Consider the following 25,567-nt stretch of genomic DNA (forward strand, 5'->3'; position numbering starts at 1 on the left):
TTGCAACTTCTAGTATTGCTGTCTGCAATTTATGTTTAATAAGGAACTATACCGCACATTCAGAATTTTAAAAAAAATCATCAGTAAGGTGTTGTACAAATGCATCAGTGTCAATTAAATACAAAGCAAACATTTCTGTAAACATCTCTCTACACACTGGGCATGGATTTTAAGCTAACCTTACCTAGTTGTTTTATTGCTAATATTCAAAGCAGTCTCTGGTTTTCTTTAAATCGGGATAGTCATAATTTCTCTGTTATGATCGACATTAACCTATAACACACGTTTATAAAAAGCACACGTACTGCCTATAGAAAATACAATAGGGAATAAATGTATGCAGTAAACAAGCTCATTTGCATTACTAGAGTTAGGCAATAAGTCAATGTAAACTGAACGATGAATTATGCAGTCAATTTTTCGGAAGCGTTTGTAAATATGTAACAATTTTAACCATACAATACTTGACAAATAAAAATACATATAACATGCAATACTAATTAATACCGGTATGCGTTTTAAACTCATCTAGATTGTATCTTTACGCATTTAAATGCCATAGATTATCATCGTCTTTCAACAATTTAAACCTTGTGTATTAATATTATGAAGAACAAAAACAGTATGTTCTGAATAATACAAGCTGGGAACATACTGACAAATTTAGAAGTAAATTCCTTCCGTTGAAAAAATCAAGAACAAGTTTGAATTATTAGGTGCATTGCTGGTCATCTTATCGGTCCATGTACTAGAAACATTCCGGAATTGTTTATTATGTTCAGTTATAATCCTGATTTATATATACATAACCGGTTCAGAGATTATAGTAGTACTTCCGCTCCACGAGCACCATGCACAAATTCTCAGAACCACGTTCCTACAGTTGTTTTTATGACATAGAGACCCACAATGTATGTATTTTGTATTTCTTATACAACATATAGAGTTCTGAACTGTATATTTCTTATGCACTTTGACTTGTATGGAATTCCATTAAGGTATATTTTACTATTTAAATGGGTTATGTTTTTTTTATAACTACGATATTTATTAAAGCCTTTACTAGATTTAAAATCAGGTAATATACATGAAGTTCATTGCATACTTGTTAACTTTCATGCATACGTTAACAAATTCATATCAAGAACTAGGATTCACTTTCTCGTGTTTTGTGATTAAAGCCAGGCTCCCACTACCCCCATCCTAAAGACTCCGATCTGATCCGGTACCATGCGTTTCATGCGGGAGGAAGGCGTACGCGACATGGACTTTTAGATGCAAAGGACACCCGTTTCCATGACTTCAGGAAAACTATGGGCGCGCGTACGAAGGAACTTGCATCTCACGGAATCGGTATGTCTGTCAAGCAAGCAGATCCGTTAAGAACAAAAGGACGAGCTTAAGAAGAAGAATTTCCCTGGATTGCATTTTTCAAAAAGCTACATAAATACAGTGTTTTACTATTATTGCCAGCTTTTTGGATTGCCGGACCTAGAAGAACACAGAAAATTGGAGATTTGTCAGTTGAAATGCTACGTTTTCGATGGCAAAACTTATACATGTATTGAATTTCATGAGTGAACATTAAATAAGTTTGCTGGGGGACTTCACCAGAGAAACATTCTTGCAAAATCGATCCTCAACTTCTCTTAATCGGGAACGCCACGATATATATATATATATATATATATATATATATATATATATATATATATATATATATATATATATATATATATATATATATATCTATATCTATATATGCGCATCTCATATCTCTATGGTGGAGCAAGGTCCTTAAAATGCCACTACCAGGACCCGAAATCCGCTTTGGAATTCAACCTATGGGGGTCAACAAATTGGAACCCATTATCAAGACCATTTGTGCTGAGAAAGGGTTTGTTGGGAACTTTTTAAACCACTAAGGGAAACGTACTTGCGCAACGACCTTGTTTCAGTACGGTAAGTTGTATGATTCAAGTGATAAGAGTATCAAAATTATCTGTGTACTGTAATTTTTGTTGTATGTGTGTTATGTTTAATTTGCTTTTATTTGACTATGTTTTGAGGAACGGCAGATAATGGAAAGAAAAGGCCACCGAAGTTCCGCCGTAAGAACGTACTAGAGGCAATCTGAGCAGCAACTTGTTGAGGTGAGTCGTGCATTAGAGCCACCTCGGAAATCCCTTTGGCAGAATAGAAATGCCGGGAAGAAAAACGCAATAACAAAGGAGCCGGAAGATGCCAGAAAGAGAAACAGCGCGATTGTTCTTGTCTGAAAACGCTGGAAAGGAAAATGGGCAAATTCCTATGAGTGAGAAAATTATTCACCTGAAGAATTGTTCAGTACCAACCCAGGAGCCGGAAAATGACAAAGAAATAAACAACGCGATTCCAATGTCCGAAAAGTCTCCGGAAAGATAAATGTGCTAGGTCCAATAAATGAAAAAATTATTCGCTTGGATAACTGATCAGTATCAATGTTATTTTTGTAAAGAAATGGCTTATTGTTAAAGACTATTTGTAGTTTTTATTTCTGCACAAGAAATGTTAAGACTTCAAACTAGCCAAATTGAACTGCTATGATTATTTACTAGTTTTGTTGATAAAACTTTACCATTGATAGTTCGAATGTTTCATTTCCGTTTTGATGTTTAAATTTAAATTGAAATTAACATGATCTTGCTTCTTTAGCATAACTCCTCCTATATGATATATAAATTATCTCCACACTTTTGATGATAAGCGAAACACACCTTCATAAAGATTAAGGGAAAGTTATTGGTCATGGGATAAATGTTGTTTAGTAGCTGTCTGTGACTCATTTCGGAACATTGGATAGCATAGTCAAACTATTCATCATATAGAGGTATAAAGATTTGTACCAATGCTTGGCGTGTTTTCTATTGTTAAAAGTGTGGGTTATTCCGTACATACCCCACAATTTTTCAAACTCCGCCCAAAATGTTAGGAAAAAACAACAACTACCAAACTAAATATTTTTAATCAATCCGTACTGAAATAAATAAAAGCAAAAATACATTATTGATAAATGGAAATTGATATTTGAACGCAGTTTTTATTGCAAATTAATAGTGCAGAAATTAGGCGTTTCCTCAAGCTCATCCCCCGACGACGATGGGATTCCAGCTTCTGAAGCACCTGACTTTTCGTGCAGCATTTCCAAGCAGGGTCTTTTGTACTCTCTACTGATCTATGTCCAGTCCTTCTCATTATTTCTTGCTCCGGAATTCCCGCTTGGTACAGGGATGTAGCGCATGTACGCGTACCTGAATGGTTTGTGAAGAAGCCTGGAATGTTAGCTTCTGTGCACATGCTTTTTAGGTCACCTGAGTCACTCAGGTGACCTATTGCAATTGGTCTTCGTCCGTCGTCGTGCGTTGTGCGTCGTGCGTCGTGCGTCGTGCGTTATCAATTTTACATTTTTAACTTCTTCTTGAAAACTACTAGGCCAATTGTTACCATTTTTGGTGTGAAGCATCTCTATGGTAAGAAGAATCTAAATTGTGAAATTTATGGCTCTACCACCCCTGGGGTGCCACGGGCGGGGCCAAATATGCAAAAAAAGCCAAATTTTCAAAAATCTTCTTCTCTAATTCAACACATGTGAGGAAAAAACTGAATGCATGGTTATGATGTCCATGAGGCCCTCTACCAAAATTGTGAAATTTATGGCCCCTGGGTCAGGGGTTCAGGCTCTAGGGTGGGGTCAATATGGCCATATAGTAAAAATGTATTAAATCTTAGAAAATCTTCTTCTCTACTACCATATATATTTGTTAAAAACTAAATGCATGATTATGATGTCCATGAAGCCCTCTTCCTAAATTGTGAAATTCTTGACCCCTGGGTCAGGGGTTCAGGCTCTAGGGTGGGGCCAATATGGCCAAATAGTAAAAATGTATTAAATCTTAGAAAATCTTCTTCTCTACTATCATATATATTTGTTAAATACTAAATGCATGATTATGATGTTCATGAAGCCCTCTACCAAAAATGATAAATTCATGACCCCTCGGTCAGGGGTTCAGGCTCTAGGGTGGGGCCGATATGGCCAAATAGTAAAAATGTATTAAATCTTAGAAAATCTTCTTCTCTACTCTCATATATATTTGTTAAATACTAAATGCATGATTATGATGTTCATGAAGCCCTCTACCAAAAATGATAAATTCATGACCCCTCGGTCAGGGGTTCAGGCTCTAGGGTGGGGCCGATATGGCCAAATAGTAAAAATGTATTAAATCTTAGAAAATCTTCTTCTCTACTCCCATATATATTTGTTAAAAACTAAATGCATGGTTATGATGTCCATGAAGCCTTCTACCTTAATTGTGAAATTCATGACCCCTCGGTCAGGGGTTCAGGCTCTAGGGTGGGGCCGATATGGCCAAATAGTAAAAATGTATTAAATCTTAGAAAATCTTCTTCTCTACTCCCATATATATTTGTTAAAAACTAAATGCATGATTATGATGTCCATGAGACTCTCTACTAAAATTGTGAAATTCATGACCCCTTTGTTAGGTGTTCATGCTCTAGAGTGGGGCCAATATGGCCATATAGTAAAAATGATTTAAATCTTAAAAAATCTTCCTCTCTACTCCCACACATGTGGGCAAAAAACTGAATACATGGTTATGATATCCACAATCTCCTTTACCTAAATTGTGAAATTCATGGCCCCTGGGTCAGGGGTTCAGGACATGAGGGGGGGAGGGCAATATGGCAATAAAGTGTTAATGCATATAATGTTTAAAAATCTTCTTCTCTATTCTCACACATCTGTATAAAAAAAACCGACTAATAATTATGTTTACCAGGAAGTCCTCTACTGAAATTTTAATTTTCATGTCCCCTGGGGTATGGGTTTTGACTCTAGGGCAGGGCCAAAATGGATGTATAGATGTTAATGCATATAACGTTAAAAAATTATCTTCTTTACTCCCACACACCTGAAAGGAAAACTGAATTCATTATTTTGTAGACCAGATCTTTTAGTTTTTCACCAAAATTATAGGTTTCACAGTTCTTTTTGAATTAAATGTGGTTGTCATTACAAATTTATAATTTTTCTACTCCAGTATGAAACCTAATTAATTATAGATGCATATATGAGACTCCATGACAAGTTTTTGTATTGGATATATACTACTCAGGTGACCGTTAAGGCCAATTGGCCTCTTGTTAAAAGGTTAGATAGTTTGTTAACTCCGAATGGTTGGGAACTGAATAGTACATTTCCATTCTCTTCGTTTTCTAGTAGTCGTAAATAAAACGTTCTAAACCTTTTTCTTTGACGCAATGGATGTTAACTTTATAGATCTCATATAAAAATTCTTTTGCAAAGTGGTGTTTCAATTCCTTGGCTGTAATATGTCGCAGATTAAAGCCTCCTGACAACATACAAAACAAAATTTATTATTCACCTTTGTTAAAAACACTCCTGCAGATCAGTTGACGAAATGATATAATATGATATCGGACTGTAAGATACTCTATAATATCAACAAGTGGTCACATAAAGCCTGGTTTGCTTCCTGTTATCTTATTGCTATAATTGCCATATTGTGAACAAACTATGTACCCAAATCAGAAAAAAATATCAATTTATTTCCTTATAATATTATCAACAAATTCCCCGATTAATTCAATATAAAACAAGTTCTGACTGACCACGTGTTACTATTTACTACAAAAAGTCGCAGACCATCATTCAATGTCATTGTTCAGTGCTATCATTTGTATTTGATATGCAAAATAGTATTCATTGCATTGAAATCTGACAGCCAATCGATGCGCAGTATTGTAATCGAAGTACAAAGTTTGAGCACGCACGGTCAAGCAAATCACACGCTGTTGGTGGAATGAAAGTTTGACTGACCATGCATGTATAGCTATTCATTTGAATACGTGATAACATTTATTGGTTAATGGTAGTGTAAATGCAAAAGAAGTATACATTACATGAAAGCAAATAAAAAGTAATATCATCAAGCTAACTGTTATATACGAAAGCCGAGAAGGATCATTCGAGATTCAAGATTCAAAATACGAGATTCGATATACGAGATTCAAGATTCGAAATTCGAGATTCAATATCTAAATTAACCAATCAAATCATGGATCTGAAACCTGTATCCTAGCAACATCAAACGGTTCTAAATAAAGATCATTCGTACATGCTCTTTCCTACAAATAAATGTCTTAATAGCTCTTATATACTGGTTATAAAATGGTTAAATTAATATTGATGAATTAACCCCACACAGTATAAACAATTAAATTAGTGATAACACTGTTGGCTTTGCGAATCTAAGTGATTTTGTTTACCCTGTATGTATTCCCCCCGAACAATTTTAACCCGAAGTGTATCCCCCCACCCCCCAACTGTGTAAAAATCGGCTCGCGAAGAAAGATGTTTAATCTAAATAATTAAAACTGAGTGTGGTTTTAGGCTATGAAACGACACTCAATGAAATAATCGACATGTCAAAATATAGGTTATGATATAGATTTAAACCATAGAAGATATAATGATTTACAACCTCAACGACAACAATCCAGATAAGAATAGTGTATTGCAGGGTATGACAATGCCATTGTCGATATGAGAGAGAGAGAGAGAGAGAGAGAGAGAGAGGGTGTGTTTTGTAGTGTCAAATTCAATTTTGATTTAGAATTTGAAATTGATTTGAATTGATACAGGAATATATAGACAATAATTAAACCTCTAAAAGGAGAAAAGAGAGGAGGTAGCTAGGGTAGGGCAGACCAACTAGCAAGCTTTAATTTTAACGGTGTTAGCGCACCTGTGATTTACATCGACTCTCTCTCTCTCTCTCTCTCTCTCTCTCTCTCTCTCTCTCTCATCACCAAGCATGCATTCCTTTTCCGTGAGGGGGTTTGGGGTATTTGTGATGTCTTACATTAGCTAGCGAAAATGATAAAAAAAACATGAAATTTTCTTTAAATCGTGTGCGGATGTTGTACTCAATAATCTGTTTTCAGTATACACATTTCAAGGGGGGGGGGGGTGCTATATAGTCTTAATAAATTTGTCAGTTATTCTCTCCCCACTTTGTTTTCTCTTCGTTTTCCAGGTTTTTTTTATTTGGCTCGGCAAATTAATATAAAACTTTCTGTGTAGCTCCATAACGATGCACTGTAGATAAATTATGAGTAGTTTTACTTTCAATAAACAGGTACATATCCGTACTTGATTTTTAATTTGACTCTTTAAATCGGATTTATTATTCCAATAAATATAGGATAGGAAAGAGAAGACGGGACTCTTTTGCGCACATCCTACTGTACCATTCATTCAACACAGGTATTTCCAATTACACTGTACATAGCTTCTATCATGGATTTTGATCCGTGCGATAGTTAAAAACAATTTTCAAAGCATTCAATGTAATTCAACCGATCATTTTTGAAATTTAATTTTCTGGATCCCCGCCTGATACGTCCGCCTTCTTGTATATTAGAATTACATGTACGTTGACCATATGTACACATTACCTTAATCGGCTATGTTATGTGATGATAACATTTTTTATCAATGTTTTTGCAGGATAGGTAACAAATAACAGCCTATTTGTTGGTTTTTGCACTGATTATTTGAGATAATTTGCCGCCATCTTTTATGCATTCCACACACTACTCACAGTTTCTTTATTTGGTGTTCTGTGTGTATGGCGACAAATTGGTAAATTTGCACCACTCGCCCCTTGTAGCTTCACCCTGATTACATTTTATCTGGCTAAGTGTAATGTAGTAGTTTATTAAATACACACATCTTTGTTTGCAGTGCTTATTTACATCTTTAGAGATTTACTTACAAACAAAGTAAACATTTGTATGATTAATATGTAATTATTGTCAATGTTGGTGCACATTTAATTTTTTTTTTAAGTTTTACTGTTCTCTGCACAAGAAATCGGCAATGTGAACAAATTGGCACCCTATCATCCCTACCTTTAATTGTAGAGAGTAGGTATCCTTCTATATTGAAAACAATTCCAAAAGTAAGACTCATAATAAGTTGTTTACTGAGGAAAAGGACAAAAAATGTATTAATAATTCCGTATGATGTGATAATATCTCAATGATTTGTTTATCATCAAAGTACTAGTGTATGACTGTATACATACATAAAAACGATAAGTAATGCTTATATTTACTGGTGAAACCGGACTGATTATTTATAATTAGATTATTTAGATACATGTACTAATCTTCATGCGCGTATCTTTCTTAGATTCCTTGGATTGGGTATATTAAATATTTCAAAGTAAAATCAAATTAATAAAGTTTTTGGGTAAAGATGTAGCCAGTGATGTTAATTAAAATGCATTTTACAAAACGAAGCCTGTTTTGCTCGATTATTACCACAAGTATATATTTTGATAATTGCGTAAATGAGAGAGAGATAGAGAGAGAGAGAATTGTAAAATAGGGAAAACCATTACCTTTATATGTCTTGTTGGCCCTCCCGGAAAATTTGATAAACTTTCCCTCCTAATCAGTCCCCAGCTCAAACTGATCCACCGAGAGTTGCCTGTGTTCGTTCTCTGCATGCAGTCCAAATAACTTACAATTATAGAAGAACACGATGTTAACTATAGCCTTTGCTGTCTGGATGCCTAGTAGACCCAACTCCCACAACTTGTTTTCTGTTTCAATGCTAATTGGCTCTGCCTGTTTTACATGTGATCGAACACCCTCGGTCGTCAGTTGTGCCATTCGTGCACTCAATTGTTTACGAAATTCGTAAAAACCAGATTTTTTTTTCGTCCAAAAAATTGCGATGGTTTCTATTTTCACGCATGTAATGGAGTAGGCCAACAGTAATTATGTATGAAGAACGAGGGGGTAGGGTGGTCTATCCTTTTTTCGTGCTTCAATTACAAATTTACCCAGTAATGAGTTGATGTTTTCGGTATCAAAAAGTGCGAGTTCAGGAATGACTGTTCCTTTGGTCGCCATTCTCTCTTTTCTCCACTCCATAAATACGGAACAGGACAATTTGGTGTTTTTTCTCGTATTCTTGCTCTCTGTAGAGATAATAAGATTTGATACGTCAGGGTCCTCTACGAAAGCAACCTGGCTATTTCCATTTGTTCGCATTGGAAGTTGTCCTCTAGCATGTTCATCACGTTAGTGGCTTGGGACAAGGCAATGTCGTCAATGGTTTCGTCTTTTCCGTTCCGTTTCCATATTCTCACTCATGTGTCCAAATAAATTGAGAAACACGTGCAAGTAGAAAAACGGGTATCATGTATAAAGTTTTTATATGGAAAAAATCACGTGATAAGAACGCGTTTGAATGATAAACTTGTTTTGTGGACAGGGTGAATAGGGCTAGCCATTCGGATAAGTCGTTTGTCATTTATTGTTTCGCGCCACATATTTCTAGAAATATTTTTGTTCGCTTATGTTTCATTGATTATCTTAAATATAGAAATCTATTGTATTGTATATTAAACGTGTTTACAACCAAATTAAAAGAACAAATAGTATTATAGATACAAGGTAGCAAATAGGATGTTTAAAAGAGTAACTACCACCATCAACTGAATTTACACCGTAATTACTAGTAATTCTCTGAACAGAGGCATTGCACAGATACATGTATGAGTTCTTGAAAATTAAATTGCATTTATGTAGATTCTTTGAAGCAAATACCGGTACTGGAAGTCAGAAAATGATTAAATGTGAAATAATAAATATAACAACGAATCGCCAAAATATTTATATGATTTTTTTTAATGATTGTATAAGACAAAATAACGTTTATCTTTTAATGTGGATAGAAAGTTATACAATAGTAATACATGAAATACACAGTGCATTGTAAAGTCACCAAAATTGGTACCATTCTGTATATAGGCAAGTGTGCACCAAATAACTACATGTTTTACAATATATAATGATGTTAGTAAACAATGGTACAAGTAACTTACCCCGTATAATATTGTTGATTATGTGCAGATACCCGATGGGCGTGGTCATAACGACACTCGGGAGCTACGCTCCCTCGTGTCATTATGACCACGCCCATCGGGTATATGCACATAATCAACAATATTATATGGGGTAACAACTACATAGAGTTTAAAACAACATTTCGAGGAGGTTATTTTGCAATATTTACGAAAAGTCGTTCCTTTTTTCCTGAATAAATTAATAAAATCAAATTTATAGCTTAATTAAACGAATTACAGAGATTCCCATTTTTACTTAGATTATCGTATCGTGCATACAGTACACTTTGAGTAGATAGTTTGAAACTTCAAACTCAAACAGTCTGAGATGCTCTTTGTAAAAGTTCATGCAGATAGAGAAATAAAATAATCAGCTACATGTACAAATGTACTTATCTAGTCTTGCAGTGTGCTTGCTAAAATGTGTGCAACATGAAGCTCTCATTTTAATGCTTAGCAAAAACAGCGAATGCAAAATTTACGTATGCAACGAGTTTCTGAAGAAAAAAAAATCAGCAAAAAAGAAATAAGGCTTATAATAAGGGTACATGACTTCAGATACTCGGTTAATTTTAATTATGGCAGCCATTGTTCTAATCGGTTTGATGACTTTCTATGGCAATTTAACATGATTTTAATTTTTTTTTATAAGGACCCTACATTATTCGTATTTTTTAAAGACTCTTGGTATATGATAAGATATTGATATGAAGTAATGTTCTGATCGAGTCGAACCTGAGTTTTCTCAAGATAATAAGACTGTTTTGCACCAATCTAGCTGTATGAAGAATATGGCTCCAAATGACGTTGGTAAAATTAAAATGTCTGATGTGTTTCAAGCCTGCCTGCAAGACCCCCTAACTGATATATGATGTCCCAGAGTTAGATGGACTGCAATAGGTTTAAAAGGTAATCAGCTACTGATCTTCAAATTGTGCGGTCGGTACTCGCTTGGCCTTTTACATTATTTTCTTTAATACACATTTTTAAAATTCATTAAATGACCAAATACTGTACAATTTGAAATTTACAAAAGATGATTTCATATTAAACATGATGAACGTTCATCCATATGGATACATTAAGGTGTCCAATACCACTTTGAAACTTATTTTTTTTATAAGACAAATAAAAATAGCTCTATAGGTTTTCATTTAATCAAAGCGGACTAATATGAGTGTATGTTATTGTAAGCATAAGCATTATTATATATAAGATTGTCTCGATAAAAACACAAAAATTGCAAAGTACATCCATTAAAATCAATCAAAATCAACGACCTCTGTATGATGATATAGTGTGACTACAAATATATTGATAACCGCTATTTCATGATATTCTACTGTTTAAATTTATTTTCATTGTAAATAAAGGATAGAATTGTCTTAATTAAAAATTGGCAGATTTAAATTGATTTTGCTATTGATATGCGAGTCACAAACTTCATCAAGAATCAAATTAATCTGGTAAAAAAAAGTCTATGAAAATGCACAATAAAAATCATATGGTTAGGTCTAACTTTAAGACTATGAAAAAACTTAGAAAAGCTCAATAATAACGACAGATTTTCTGTTTGCAATCAACATTTGCGAGTTGTTATCTCCATTAACGGATAGACTTCTAGGGTTTTGTACAATGGAACCTATATTTATGGAACGCAATGTCTTCCCAGATAGATCGAAAACAACAACGATATTTTTCATTTCGACGCATGCATAAATATTATTGCTCGAATCTGATGAAATAGCACCTGGAGGTGAACCATCATAAGTGCAATATTTTCTACGGTCCACTTGTCCTGATCTGCTGATGATGAATACGCAATTCATTTTCCAATCCGAAATTGCAAACTTTCCGTTTGACAAAACATGTCCAAATTTAGGCTTTCTCAAAAGTGGCCCATCGTTGAAATCCCAAACACGAATTTGTTTGACTTCTTGCTTTTCTAATACACATATGAAATCGTTGTTGATCATCCAACATGGTTTACTTGATGTTGCATTCGATGTCAACATCGTCAAAGCCTGCGGAAAAGTTTTTAATATTGTTAAGGAACTACTAAGAATATGTAAATTGTTTTGTGTTGTTCTACAAACCATTCCTTCCTTTAAAGAACTTATTTCCGTGCAGTTGGATATAACTACCGACTTAACTTCCGAGTATATTTTTGAGATGATGTTTAACGTTTCCTTTTTTTGATCGACAATTGCAATTCTATCTCCGTCTACCCAAGCCACACTGCTGAAAATTGAATTGCAGTCATTTGTATTTTCATTTAATTGAATCGCATGTGTTAGATGGGGCCATGTTTTATTAACATATCCTTTTTTCTCCTGGGACTTTGTAGAAATTTTATTGACATTTTCTTGGGAATCCCTGTTATATTTAATCAATTGAAAAATAGATTTCTTCTTACAAAAATGAAAAACGGGCAAATCAATGTTTTCTATTATGCAGTTTTCAAAATTATTCTGCGTTTGCAGAATTGATAAACGCTCTTTCATCTCTTTTGTCATAGAAAGAATCTCCATATCGCTTCCACGTCTCAAAATGCTATTGCAAAAGAAAAAGGTATTATCAAGCATTTTTTTATTTGCTTCGATAGCGTCCATTTTTTGGTGAAGGTCGATTTCTGTTGATTTTACCAATTCATCAAATTCAATTTCAACTAAGGATTTTGAATTCATAATTTCCCTTAAGATGGTATTCATTTCTATTTCTAATGTCTCTTTGAAATGTTTTTTACCTGTTTCTACTTTATTCAATTCAGAAACAATTGTTTTCATCCCAATATCAGTATCTGTTAGTTTTCTTCTCAAAGAGGTCATGAGAGAGTCAAGCTTCTCATCCAAGTGCTTTCTTGCATCTGATGGAGCCAGGCACTTGTGGTTCTGGTGACCGAGAACAATGCAGTCTCGGCACACTGGAACGTCACAAGTTTCACAAAAGAATCGTAATTCTTCTGATTCGTGTTTTCCACAAGGAATTTTTTGCTGTGCACGAATTTCATCGTTATATTTTCCAGCTGACACATCAGCAAGGGGAACAACTCGATGTTGAAATGTTAATGTTGTTGATCTATGGCGGTGATCCGCGCATTCGGGACAAAGAAAATCTTCACAAGTTAAACATTTTGCGGTTGCCTCAAAGTCTTCGCCGTTTAAACGACAAAATGAACATTTTTTCGACGTTATTGTGGTCGATGAGACAAATTCAACAAGGTTCTTTAAACAGAAGTTGGTTTTCATTCGACCAACACCTCCTTCAGGAAGATGAAACGTTTCTCTACATTCCGGACAAGGATGTTCTGCCTTACTGTTATTCTCCTTCGTGTAATTATCAATACAATCTGCACAAAACGAATGCAGACACGGAAGAGTTTTGGGGTCATTGTAGACTTCCAAACAAATGGAGCAAGTCAGAAAATCCATTTCTATACTGGATGACAATGAGGCCATTTCTTCATTTAATCTAAAAAGGAAATACTATTCCTATCAAAATTAACAAATAAGAAATGACATTGAAACATGTTTTTATACTATAACGTTGTTATTTTTTTTATCAGGAACATTTTGACAAACCATGCATGTAATTCGACACCCCCCCCCCCCCAGTGAACAAAAAATCTTATCATAAGTGGCTTTGCATTTATATATATATATATATATATATATATATATATATATATATATATGTGTGTGTGTGTGTGTGTGTGTGTGTGTGTGTGTGTGTGTGTGTGTGTGTGTGTGTGTGTGTGTGTGTGTGTGTTTCAGTATCTTATTTTAATCCTTTAAAAGTAATATCTTGATAACTGTACATGTACATACAGAGTTTTTGCGGAAGTACATAGCATTATGGGTTATGAATTGACTAGACAAGAACAATGTATGTTTTATGACTTTGCTAGTAATACGAAAACAGATAATGCTTCACTGCATGTTTTTTGAAACTGAATAAATATAAATCCTCTGTGGCATTTATTAATAGGAAAATTAATATTTATATTATGATTAAAATGTTAATTAAAATAAACACGTAAGAATCGACACTGTTCCATAATTTAAAAGTATCCATATTACACCAGTGTGTGTTTATATATATATATATATATATATATATATATATATATATATATATATATATATATATATATATATATATATATATATATATATATATATATACTTAAATAAATAAAACAGAATGCGACAGTCCAAATTAAATAAATTGTTTACTGTTAGCGCTTTCAGAGTTCATCTTAGCCGGACTAAAACTTGTACTAGAAAATAACACTTTCCTCTTTGATGATGAAAATTACCTACAGATAAAAGGTACTGCCATGGGCACAAAAGTTGCCCCTACGTATGCCTCACTTGTAATGGGGTACCTTGAAGAAAAACTTTATAGTATATTGCCGGATATCTTTGATGCCGATTTTACGCTATACATTAAAGAGAACTGGAAAAGATACCTTGATGATTGTTTCATCTTTTGGACCAAAACGGAAGAGGATCTTATAAAATTTCATTCTATCTTAAATGAATTGCAGGCCTCGATAAAATTCACTATAGACGTTCATCGTGAGAAACTCCCATTCTTAGATATTCTTATTATCAAAGACGGCGAGAATATCATTACCGATTTATTTAACAAAGAAACAGATTCCCATCAATACTTGGATTTTCATTCATGTCATCCGTCTCACACAAAAAGGAATATTCCATACAACATGGCACGGCGTGTATGTACTATTGTGACTCACCCTTCTCTTCGCCTACAAAGGCTTCAAGAGTTAAAACAACACCTTAGACGACAGAATTACCCCGTGGAACTTATTAATGACGGAATCAACCGGGCTATGGATATTCCTTTAGCACAACTTAGAAGGACCCGCCTTAAGGAGGAGAAACAAGATGAGAAAATTCCGTTTGTAACTACACATAATCCGTGTAACCATAATATTTTTAAATCAGCAAAACGTTTTTTTCCAATATTAGAACAATCAGAAAATATGAAAAAACTGTTTAACCAATCATCTATAATAAACAGCAGACGACAAGCGCCGAATCTGAGGAAAATTCTCTCCAAAGCAAAGTTCTCGTCCAGCAATACTATTTCCATCAAAAAGTGCGGCGACCCCCGATGTGGAACATGTGACCTTATACAGGAGGGAGAAGGAATAATATTAAAAAGCGGCCAAATTTTAAAACCTAATGCCCCAATGAACTGCAAATCGTCTAATTTGATATATTGTGCGACTTGTCCAACATGTGGAGAAAATTATATTGGCCAGACTAACCAGCTCAACGCCCGAGTGAGAGTCCACAAACAACAAATAAAGGACGAAACAGTGAGAAACACTCCATGTTCGGAACATTTTGCGAAGTGCGGAAAGGGAACATTTAAAATATTTCCGTTTACAAAATGTGGAATTCAAATGAAATCGCCCGAACCACAAAAGAGGACTATTTTATTAAAATATTTAACCCGAAACTTAATCGAAAATAGATTTATCATATATATAATTTCTATATGTATTGTATTATATGTCTATGCATTGCTTAACGGCGTTGATAAAGTTCACGCCATCGCTACCTTGATGTACATTGTGACGTCATAATGAACTTTAAAAACACGACGTCATTGACAACGTTACAAACAACGTTTTTAATTTTGTATAACTGTCTGAAGAGCCGACATGGCTGAAAGCGCTAACAGTAAACAATTTATTTAATTTGGACTGTCGCATTCTGTTTTATTTATTTAAGTATTTTTTGCTGTACCAAGGCTTTATTTATCTACATATATATATATATATATATATATATATATATATATATATATATATATATATATATATATATATATATATATATATATATATATACACACACATGGTGTTGTTGGCCTGAAACCTGATGTCGAACACATTGCATAAATCTTTCGACAATCGTGCTATTAAAAAAATGCAAAATAATCAAGAAAACAGGAAAATGGCGACGTAGTGTGCAGATACATCAACTCATCGTTAATAATTTTGCACAAGGGTTTTACCTGTTTCCAGTGTTAGCTTATGGAGAACTAGCTATCATATACCTTTGTGTGAATAACATCAATGCAATATATCTATCATCAGTGATAAAATGATCTTTTTAATTTATGATATCAGTATACTTACTTTCTGACGCTTAACGCACCTGAATAATGACAACATGTCATCCTATGGAAACCTCAAGGAGATGTAAATCTTGGTCATTTAGTTGTTGTCATCCTGCTTGCACAATACGTTTTAAATAACATTTTTACTAACACTGTCATATAGCATTTATATATATATATATATATATATATATATATATATATATATATATATATATATATATATATATATATATATATATATATAATCTTATCAGTTTTCAGTTTCAGAAAATGCATGTTTGCATTGTAGTTGTAGCTGATAAAGGACAATGAAAGGGTTAACTAAACAAGACTTTACTTTAATGCTGATTCAAAACTGTGTATAGCTACATGTATTTTGCAAATTGTTCTATGTTTTTCACGATACTATTTATTACTTCTATTTAGAGAGTCACTTGACTTTATCTATACGAGTTTAACAGGTGAAGAACTAAATAATATCTATAAGTACATGTCTACAATGATCTTACAGCTTTGTTACCCGGTTCAGATTTGACATAATTATGTCAATTTCTTTCTTACAAAGGGTTATTCTATAAAATAACTTATCTTTGTTATTCAATAAAATTATATCATAATTTGAAATCCTTTTTGATTTATATTTTCGATTTGCAGAATGACTAATATGTTCCATTTCTATTTATTCAAATTTGTTACATGGTTTGTTGTGCATACTGTAAATTACCAAGATTCATTTATGCAATGATACCTTGTCAGTTACATCATCTAAGAAATACGTAGAAGACTAATTCAATAAATTTGTTTGCAACTTGTGAAGTCAAGAATCCAATGCTTTTTTCTAAATGTGTTTATATTTTTTCCAAAATCACGATTCAATGTAATCAATCCATGAAATTTTGAAATACACTTTTTAACAACATCACAGTCCTATTATGTTATATTTCTCTTAGGCATTTACATTCTAGATCATTCATAATGTCCGATAGGGGTGGATGTGAATGTTTTATATAAACTGTTTGACTTGTGCAGTGAAAATCATGTAGTATATTCAGATTACATGTATTCATTAGCCTGAAACTTGACAGGACTTTATCCTTTAGATGACCTACATTTACTAATCTATTGACACTTACTTTGTACTTTACCCATTTCCGATAAGATACAAAATCATAAACAGAATCTGACAATTTTGATTAAAGAGCTGATGAGACCATAAGGCTCCAAACAACTTAAGTTTTTACTGACAATCAAAAACGGGGTTGATTATCTCTATCTAATACTTGTAGTTCTCGTCTAACCACCTCATTAGTGGGTCCTTGTTTTTAAGAAGGGGGAGGGGGTCTTGGATGTCAAATGTCTAATTTCAACAACTTTCTACTTACTATATAAATTGCATTTTTTTACGCTATGGACCTTGGCACACCTATCCCTTAATATCATGGAATAGGTATTATTTTTGTTCAGCCATTCAACCAAAAATGCGTATCAAACATATTTCGATGTATTAGAAATTGTCTCTTTTTTCAGTTTGGACTGAGTTTGAATTACAATGACAATGGCAGTTTACCAGATCAGATCCATGAATCGTGATTCAACGTAGAAACCCGATGTTTTCTTTAAGTAGACACCTGTCTACGCAATGACAGTAAACGGTAGTAACATTTTTATTTAATTTTCGGTCGGGTTCGGTATTTTTGTACTACTCATAAATATATTAACTTTCGGAAACTTACAATTTTCTCCATGAAATAAAATCTAATTATATCATCAAAATTAATAACTACGAATATAGCCCATAAATATTATATATAGATCGCAACGTGTTACGGGGTTCAGACTTTTATACTATTACGCATGCGTATTTACAATAAATAAAACACATATAGAGATCGAAAAAAATCTCCTGGAAAGGTCTGTTTATAAAAATATATTTCCATTCAGTGTATATTTCCCCTTATGTTTGTATTGGAAATCTGCGACGTTCAATTTTCTGTAAATACACTTTGCTAATCACAGAGATATACGTCTTCACGTGTATATATTTTTAAGAGTAAATGAAACTTTCATTCTTACATGACCAATTTGATATGTACTTTTGAAAAACAATCATTAATATATATCTACTCTTTAATAAAAAAGATTTTTCTCCACAAAGTATCTGGCATTATATTATATTTTTTGTCGCGGAAGCTAACTAAATAACATGTTAGTATGGCTGTTCCATGTATGTTTCATATCCCTGACTAAGAGTGCAAATACTAGTAATGGCTTTATAGCAGCGATACACAATATTTCATACAAATAGATATCAGTATGAAAATATAAATATAAGCATTACACGCGGTATTCGATTTGTCTGCACCGCGTGGTGTGTCATAGGACCAACGACTATAAAAAAAATACCTTTTCTACTTCTCCAATGTAATAATTGTTCAAAGTTTTATGATAACCAGAATTATCATTTTGTAAGCATGTATTTTGCGTATTTATCACAGGAGTTGCTCCAGCCAAAATTCATTTTGTAAGTGAGGCCCCTTGAGGGGTTATTTGGCGTCCTTATGTCTGTTCATTTTGAAATGAACTGAAATTTGTAAACCATTTATAAATCATCGAGAAAGTGATGATGTGTTCCGTTGTGAAAAGATTATTTCGGTTTATACGACCCTTAGATTTCTGGAAAATCATATTTACATTCATTAGGTATGTGAAATGGATTTTTATGTACTTTAACTGTCGTCACAAACAACGTTATTTATTATTTCTAATGATACAATGGGTAAATCTGAAGTTAAACAAACATGTGTTTTCGGCTATACTGTCTCTTTAACAGTGTAATAGTAATCGGTTTTTTGTTTAGAAATCTATAAAAATACTTTGTCTAACAGTTTTCAAAACAAAACAATTCAACCTGAAATTAAACATATTAAATGTCTATTGCATAGTTTCTTCTAGTTTGTGATATATAAGGAAAAAACATATCATTTACGATAAATTTATCATTGTGAAATACAATACCATTATGTTTATAACTTGATTTAATTTTAAGATTACTGTCTAATTTCAAAGGAAATTAAATAGAGTTAACATTCCATAATTCAACCATGAAACTTTTTTCAAATCAAAAATCACTTAAGCTCAATCTCAACAATGGATTTTCCATTTGTAATCAAAGCCTTTTGATTTCTTAAGGCAATACTTCTTGGGTTTGGTGCAATTGCTCCTAATTGAACTGAATGTAATGTTTCTCCACTCTGTGCAAAAATCACCACAACGCTTTTTTGAAAGTCACACACATAAAGATTACACATAGAATCTGAAGAAATGGATCCAGGATTAGAATTAGAGTCAAAATATTTCCTTCTTAAAACACACCCTGTTTACACAGCCTACATCCCAATCCGATACAGCAAACATTCCATCCAGTAGCATGTGACCAAACATGGGATTATGTAAGTTGGAATCTGTGTTTGGATCGTATATAGCGATTTCTTTGACGTCATTGCTTCTTAATGTGCATATTTTCTTCAAGCCAGAAACCCAACATACATCAAGAGTTTGAGGATGACATGTCATTAGTGTTAAAACTGAAGAAAAACTTTCTCTTAGTTCTAATGAACGGTTGAAAACTTGCATTGTGTTTCCATCTGATCTGCATGCTACCCCATCTTTGAAGGAGGTAACCACTAAACAATTTTTGATGAATACCATCGTGGTCACGCTTTTTCCTCTAGAAATGAGTTTAAGCTTTTGATTTCCTTTGTCAACAACAGCTATCGTATTTTCATCCACCCAAGCCACACTCGTGTAACATGGCTTTTTGGTTTCATGTTGATCGTGAAAGTCTTCAACGCCTATTTCATCTCTTTTATCCTCTTTATGTTCCTTTCCGACAACAGCATTGCTATGCGATTTTGGTTTGCTCGGTTCTTTATCTTTTGTACTTATTATCATTTTAAAGATGGTTCCCTCGTTGCAAAACTGTATATCTGGCAAAACTACTCCCTTTATATCGGATATTTCTATATCATTTGAATATTGTAATTTTGATAAACGTCCCTTCATTTCTGTTTTCATTGAAAGAACTTCAATATCGCTTCCGCATCTGAAAATATTACTGCAAACTGAATAAGTTTCGTTAAGTAGCTTTCTTTCCGATTCGATAGATGCCTCTTGTTGATGTAAAATATCTTGCTTTGATTTCACAAACTGGTCAAATTCTTTTTCCACTGCCTTTTTTGAATCAGTTATCTTTTTAACTAAGGCACTCGTATGCCTTTCCAAATTTTCTTTAACTTTTTTCTTTTCTGTTTCAATTTTCTTCTGAGAGGTAACAACCTTTTCTTTCGCGTCTGTGAGTGTTTTTATTTTTTGGTTTAACAAATCCATCAGAGAGTTCAGATTTTCATCCATATGTTTCCTTGCATCTGTGGGGGCCAGACACTTGTGGTTCTGGTGACCAAGAACAATACAATCTCGACAAACTGGAACGTCACAAGTTTCACAAAAGAATCGCAGATCTTCTCCCTCATGTTTCGAACAAGGGATTTGCTGTTTTGAACGAATCTCCTTGTTATGCTTCCCAGCTGTCACCTCGGCAAGGGAAACAACTCGGTGATTTAAGGTTAATGTCGTTGACCTGTGTCGATGGTCCCCGCATTCTGGACAGAGCAAATCATTACATGTAAGACACAGATATGTGGCATCAATGTTTTCACCTTTTATACGGCAAAATGAGCATATCTTTTTGACTTCCTTTGTTGACGTGACAAAGTCAATCAGATTTTTTAAGCAGAAGTTTGTTTTTAAATCGTTTGCGCCCTCTGTAGGAAGTTGAAACACTTCTCTACAAATTGGACATGGAATACTGTTTTTACCAGCTTTCTCTTGTCGTAAGTTATTGATGCAGTCTTTGCAAAAGGAATGCAGGCATGGGAGTGTTTTGGGATCCTTGTAAATTTCAAAACAAATGGAGCAAGTCAGAAATTCCTCTGTTATTGTCGATGTTACAGACGCCATTATTTTTTGTTCTGCAAATACATGTTAAAATTTTAAATATATCATAATAAAGAATATTTCATGTAAGTGCATTTTAATTTGAGTTATGTTTTATCCGTTCACTAATTGTTCTTCAAAGGACTGTGGTATCGTTTAATATTACATCTTATTATCAACATGCTCATTTTGTATTCGATCCCTTTTTTATATTCGTCCTTTGCTGTGATATTCATATCGTTTAACAACATTTAAACGTATGATAAACAATCATGAAAAATAATTTGAGCTTCTTGATTAGTTTTTATACTAACATTTCAAATAATATATTATATTAGCTAATTCTTAAAAGGATCGGAATTTCATTAAAAAAAAACCTATATAGTGTGCTTTTATTTACGCCAATTTTTGCAAGAAATAAACTTAAAAATATAACACAGATATTCAAAAAAGAATATTTACATCTACCGAGTATGATTCTCTCCATCTGTTACGCAAAGTTATTGTTAATTCAAAGCATTATAAAAACTGACAGGACTGATATGTACACACCCCGTTTATCAATTAATTGAAACCTACAGCGACTGGTACTGACAGGATTGAACTCTACACGCCCCGTTTATCCCATTTATCGATTGGTTGAAACCTGCAGTGACCTAAGAAAAATCAGGGACTGCAAGAAATAATCATAATGATGTCAGACTCAAATTGGAGACAATTTAACTGTTTCTTTTAGCTGACGTAATGATGTACATTAACAGTAATTTAGTTATTCAACTTTCTTTTTACAATCAAGTTATTAGTTTGTTAAGAGAAAGATGTAAATATAAACAATAAAATGTTTTCTTCGATGATTCAGGGGGGTTATGAAGATAGCGAACTTGTCCGACAAAAATATTAATGTAATTTTTTCTGCAAGTCGCCATCATCATGTCCTGCCTGAATCACCAACGAAAGCATTTATGTTAAGTGTACTCGAGTGGCCTAACCAATTCAAATGTCTCTTAAGTTGTATTTTAGTTTTCATGAATTTTCTTTCTCGATTTTTGACGATGTCACTGCAAAAATATTATTACATGGTCTATTAAAGTACAATTATTTAATAATATCTCCGATTTCGTCACCATGTTTTGCACATCGATCCTTATATTTCTCAACTTTGGGCCATATATCGATTAGGTAAACAAGTGGTATTCTATTTCATTCATAATCTCTTACTTTATTCCTTTGACGCAATCATATATACAGGTTATACTTGTAAGTGATGTCTTTAATTGGAATCATAAAAACTTCACAAAAATAGAATAGGGAAATTCAGCAGTTTTACTGACTTTATGAGTACAAACTTCCTGTTTTAATCAAAAACAGCATATTGGGGTACCATTTAGGGATATAAAAGTAGGAAGACATACACCATGTGTGAAGCACGCCAAAAGTATATTAAATTTTAAAGGTTAATACCGACTAGATTTAGATGTCAGGAGTTTAATTGGGTATATAGCGCACGGCGAATACCTGCATACACCCTTCATGTCACGTATCCGACATGGATTCTTTGTTTGTAAACAAAGAAATACTGGCATCATCGACGTACGGGTTATCTTTTGGATATTGGGTCAAATGATATGTATGATCAATGTATACACATTACATTGATCATATATATTGCTCTTGAAATGCCATACATAACATACAGACTTAACATCTTATACCACAATCAAAACTTTACTCTATTTTTTTAAATAAGATAACGTTTCGCTCATAAGATACTTTTGAAATGACACAATTCCTCTAATTGAAACATCGAACAAGTAAATGACATTACCTGAGAGTATTTCAAGTAATATACTCCATGGTAACTTTTGTTTTCAAATGATCTGTACTGCTTTGGCGCTAATCTCAGTGAACTTTATACTATGGAAGCCTTTAGGGGACAATTTTATAAAATAACGTTGTATTTGTTTTACATATAAGCACTTTACATGTATATTGATTTCATATATATATATATATATATATATATATATATATATATATATATATATATATATTGCAAACCATTTTTTATTTGATCTTTTCACAATTTAAAAACTACGGTTTTCAGATTTTAAAGATTATATCGCGCCCAATTAACATTTGAGATACAGTTTAACGACAGAATATGATTTTTTTTATTGGATATGTACCAATTTCTGTGAAACCTTATTTTTCGATTCTTAACTATACTTTTCGCACAAAACTATTATTTATATGTTTATTTATAACTATGTTTATTTACAAACAGAGAATCACATATTTACAAACGTAAAGTACAGTTTATAAGCATTAGACAAAGTTTATCAGATCCAGATCCATTAACTATAGTTAACACTTTGAAAACTATAGTTAATACTGTATTTTCAACCTATTTTAGCAAATGTCTGTGAATCTGTCGTGTCATTTTTTAATAGCTATAGTGTATAGTCTGCAAAGTCCTGAGCCCCATATTTAGAAGCGACAGTGTTTTTAATTTACTGTGACGATTTTCTGGAAAAAAGCCATTATTTTCAGGAAATTGTTTATGCGTTGCATGCATCAGAAATAAGTTTAGTTCCAAATGATAAACGAACGAGTCTCCCAAACGAGATTTTCACTGGTGACCTCCAGATATCCAAAGTGTAGGTCATTTGCGGTGATATTCATATCGTTTAACGACATTTAAACGTATGATAAACAATCATGAAAAATAATCTAAGCTTCTTGATATATTTTTATATTAACGAATCATCACATTGTACATAAACATGTGCTTGTTGATGGTCTTGCCAGTAAACTGATAATAGGTATACTCTGTCCCGAGATTTTGCTTCCACCACTTTTCGCTTCATATTTCGATATTCATAATACCTTTGTGCTCAAACTACCTTCATTCACTAAAATGGAAAATGTCCAGATTATCTGCTTTGAAACACCCCTTCCCTTCTTGTTTATCAGAAACTTAGTATTAAAATTCATTTGCATCAACCTCAACAATGAAGTGTCTACTTGCAATTAAAGCCTTCTTGTCGTTATTTATAGCAATATATTTTAAAATAGTTCTGGGATTTGATGCAATTCCTCCGATTTTAATTGCCCGTAACGTGTCTCTGTTTAACGTAATTTAACCACCACAAGGCTCCTGTGGAATTCACAAACATACAATGTAAAGATTTTTGTTAGACTCAGAGGAAATTGAGACAGGTTTAAAATCAATGGGTTTTCTTCTTTCAATATATCCTGATTTTCTTATGATAAAAACACAGCGCTTCTCCCTATCAGAAACTGCAAACATTTCATTTAGAAGTACATGACCGTACATTGGAACACCTAAACCCGATTGTGCGTGTTGAAAGTGAATTGCTATTTCCTCTCAATCGACAGATATATGTTAACCCGTCATTCCAGAAGACATCTGTGGACTGGGAATAGGATTTATATAATAACTATAGCATCAATACTGCCAGGCTATGTACAAATCTCACGGTTACATCGCCGATTTGACCCATTCACCAACATTATATTTTCGCTAGTTACTAGTATCTACTAGCTATCTTTCTTAATCAAAATAAAATCAGACACTTATTCTTTGATTTGCCAAAGTATAGATATTATTTGACGTAATGTATTTTTTTAAATGAAAAAAAAATTGAGTCACATATTCTGAAAAGGTTTATTGCCTAATACAGTACGCCAAAACGATGTTTACCCTTTTCCGACACATGTATCACCTCTGCGAATGTTATTGTCATCTAAATATAGAGCATGTGGTTTTGTTTTACCCTGTTTCAGTTTCGCAGTAAAATCATGCCTCGTGTTTACAGTCTATTACCTGGAATCTAGGTACGTACTAGTCAAATATAAAATCTAAACGTTTATTGATTTTAAAATTTATCTTCATTCATTGGTGGAGTTCTAGAAATAAATGTGACAATTGAAAATATAGGTTTTTTCTGCTGTTGCAACAATTAACAGTACCGATCCCCCTTAAGGTCAGACGACACGTTCCTCAATTTTAGATAACTTTGTCCAGGAATTTGTTAATGGTTTACTACTACTTTGACAAGCTTTCTTGCAAAAAATTAGGGTACCTTACCAGGCATTTCTGCAAAATACTAGAGTATGCAATTCCCTTTATAATCTTCTTGAAAATACACTTGAATTGCTGATATAAAATAAATACATCTACAGCACAGCAAAATTCACTAAACTAGAACTATATCTCCGCCGGGGCGGGGCTTTGAACTCACGACCTCTAGAACCTATACGCTTTTGGCAGAGAGCGGCCACGGTTCTAACCATTCGACCAAGTACACATATAACCATGTTGAAGTAATTTTTGATCATTTTTAAAGTAATTATAAAATTAACTAGAGCAAAGCTCGTTG

At 33.3% G+C, this 25,567-nt stretch overlaps 1 protein-coding gene, 1 long non-coding RNA gene and 1 pseudogene across 2 annotated transcripts; 1 reads left to right on the top strand and 2 right to left on the bottom strand.

Moving 5' to 3' along the window:
* Positions 1-1,234: 1,234 nt before the first annotated feature.
* On the top strand, positions 1,235-2,625 carry LOC128168345 (uncharacterized). The gene is made up of 2 exons (XR_008241326.1): positions 1,235-1,353; positions 1,794-2,625. It is a non-coding gene; the product is annotated as an uncharacterized LOC128168345 (long non-coding RNA).
* Positions 2,626-9,774: 7,149 nt separating this feature from the next.
* Positions 9,775-16,315, bottom strand: LOC128164541 (E3 ubiquitin-protein ligase TRIM56-like). The gene is made up of 2 exons (XM_052828449.1): positions 16,189-16,315; positions 9,775-13,481 (listed from the first exon to the last, which is right to left on the bottom strand). Exons 1-2 carry the CDS (start codon positions 16,227-16,229, stop codon positions 11,549-11,551), a joined length of 1,974 nt encoding a protein of 657 aa, XP_052684409.1. The 5' UTR covers positions 16,230-16,315; the 3' UTR covers positions 9,775-11,548.
* Positions 16,316-19,148: 2,833 nt separating this feature from the next.
* On the bottom strand, positions 19,149-23,077 carry LOC128166680 (E3 ubiquitin-protein ligase TRIM56-like; annotated as a pseudogene).
* Between the last annotated feature and the right edge of the window lie 2,490 nt (positions 23,078-25,567).

Source organism: Crassostrea angulata, chromosome 10, assembly GCF_025612915.1.
Source record: "Crassostrea angulata isolate pt1a10 chromosome 10, ASM2561291v2, whole genome shotgun sequence".
In the NCBI taxonomy this organism is placed as follows: Eukaryota; Metazoa; Mollusca; class Bivalvia; order Ostreida; family Ostreidae; genus Magallana; species Magallana angulata.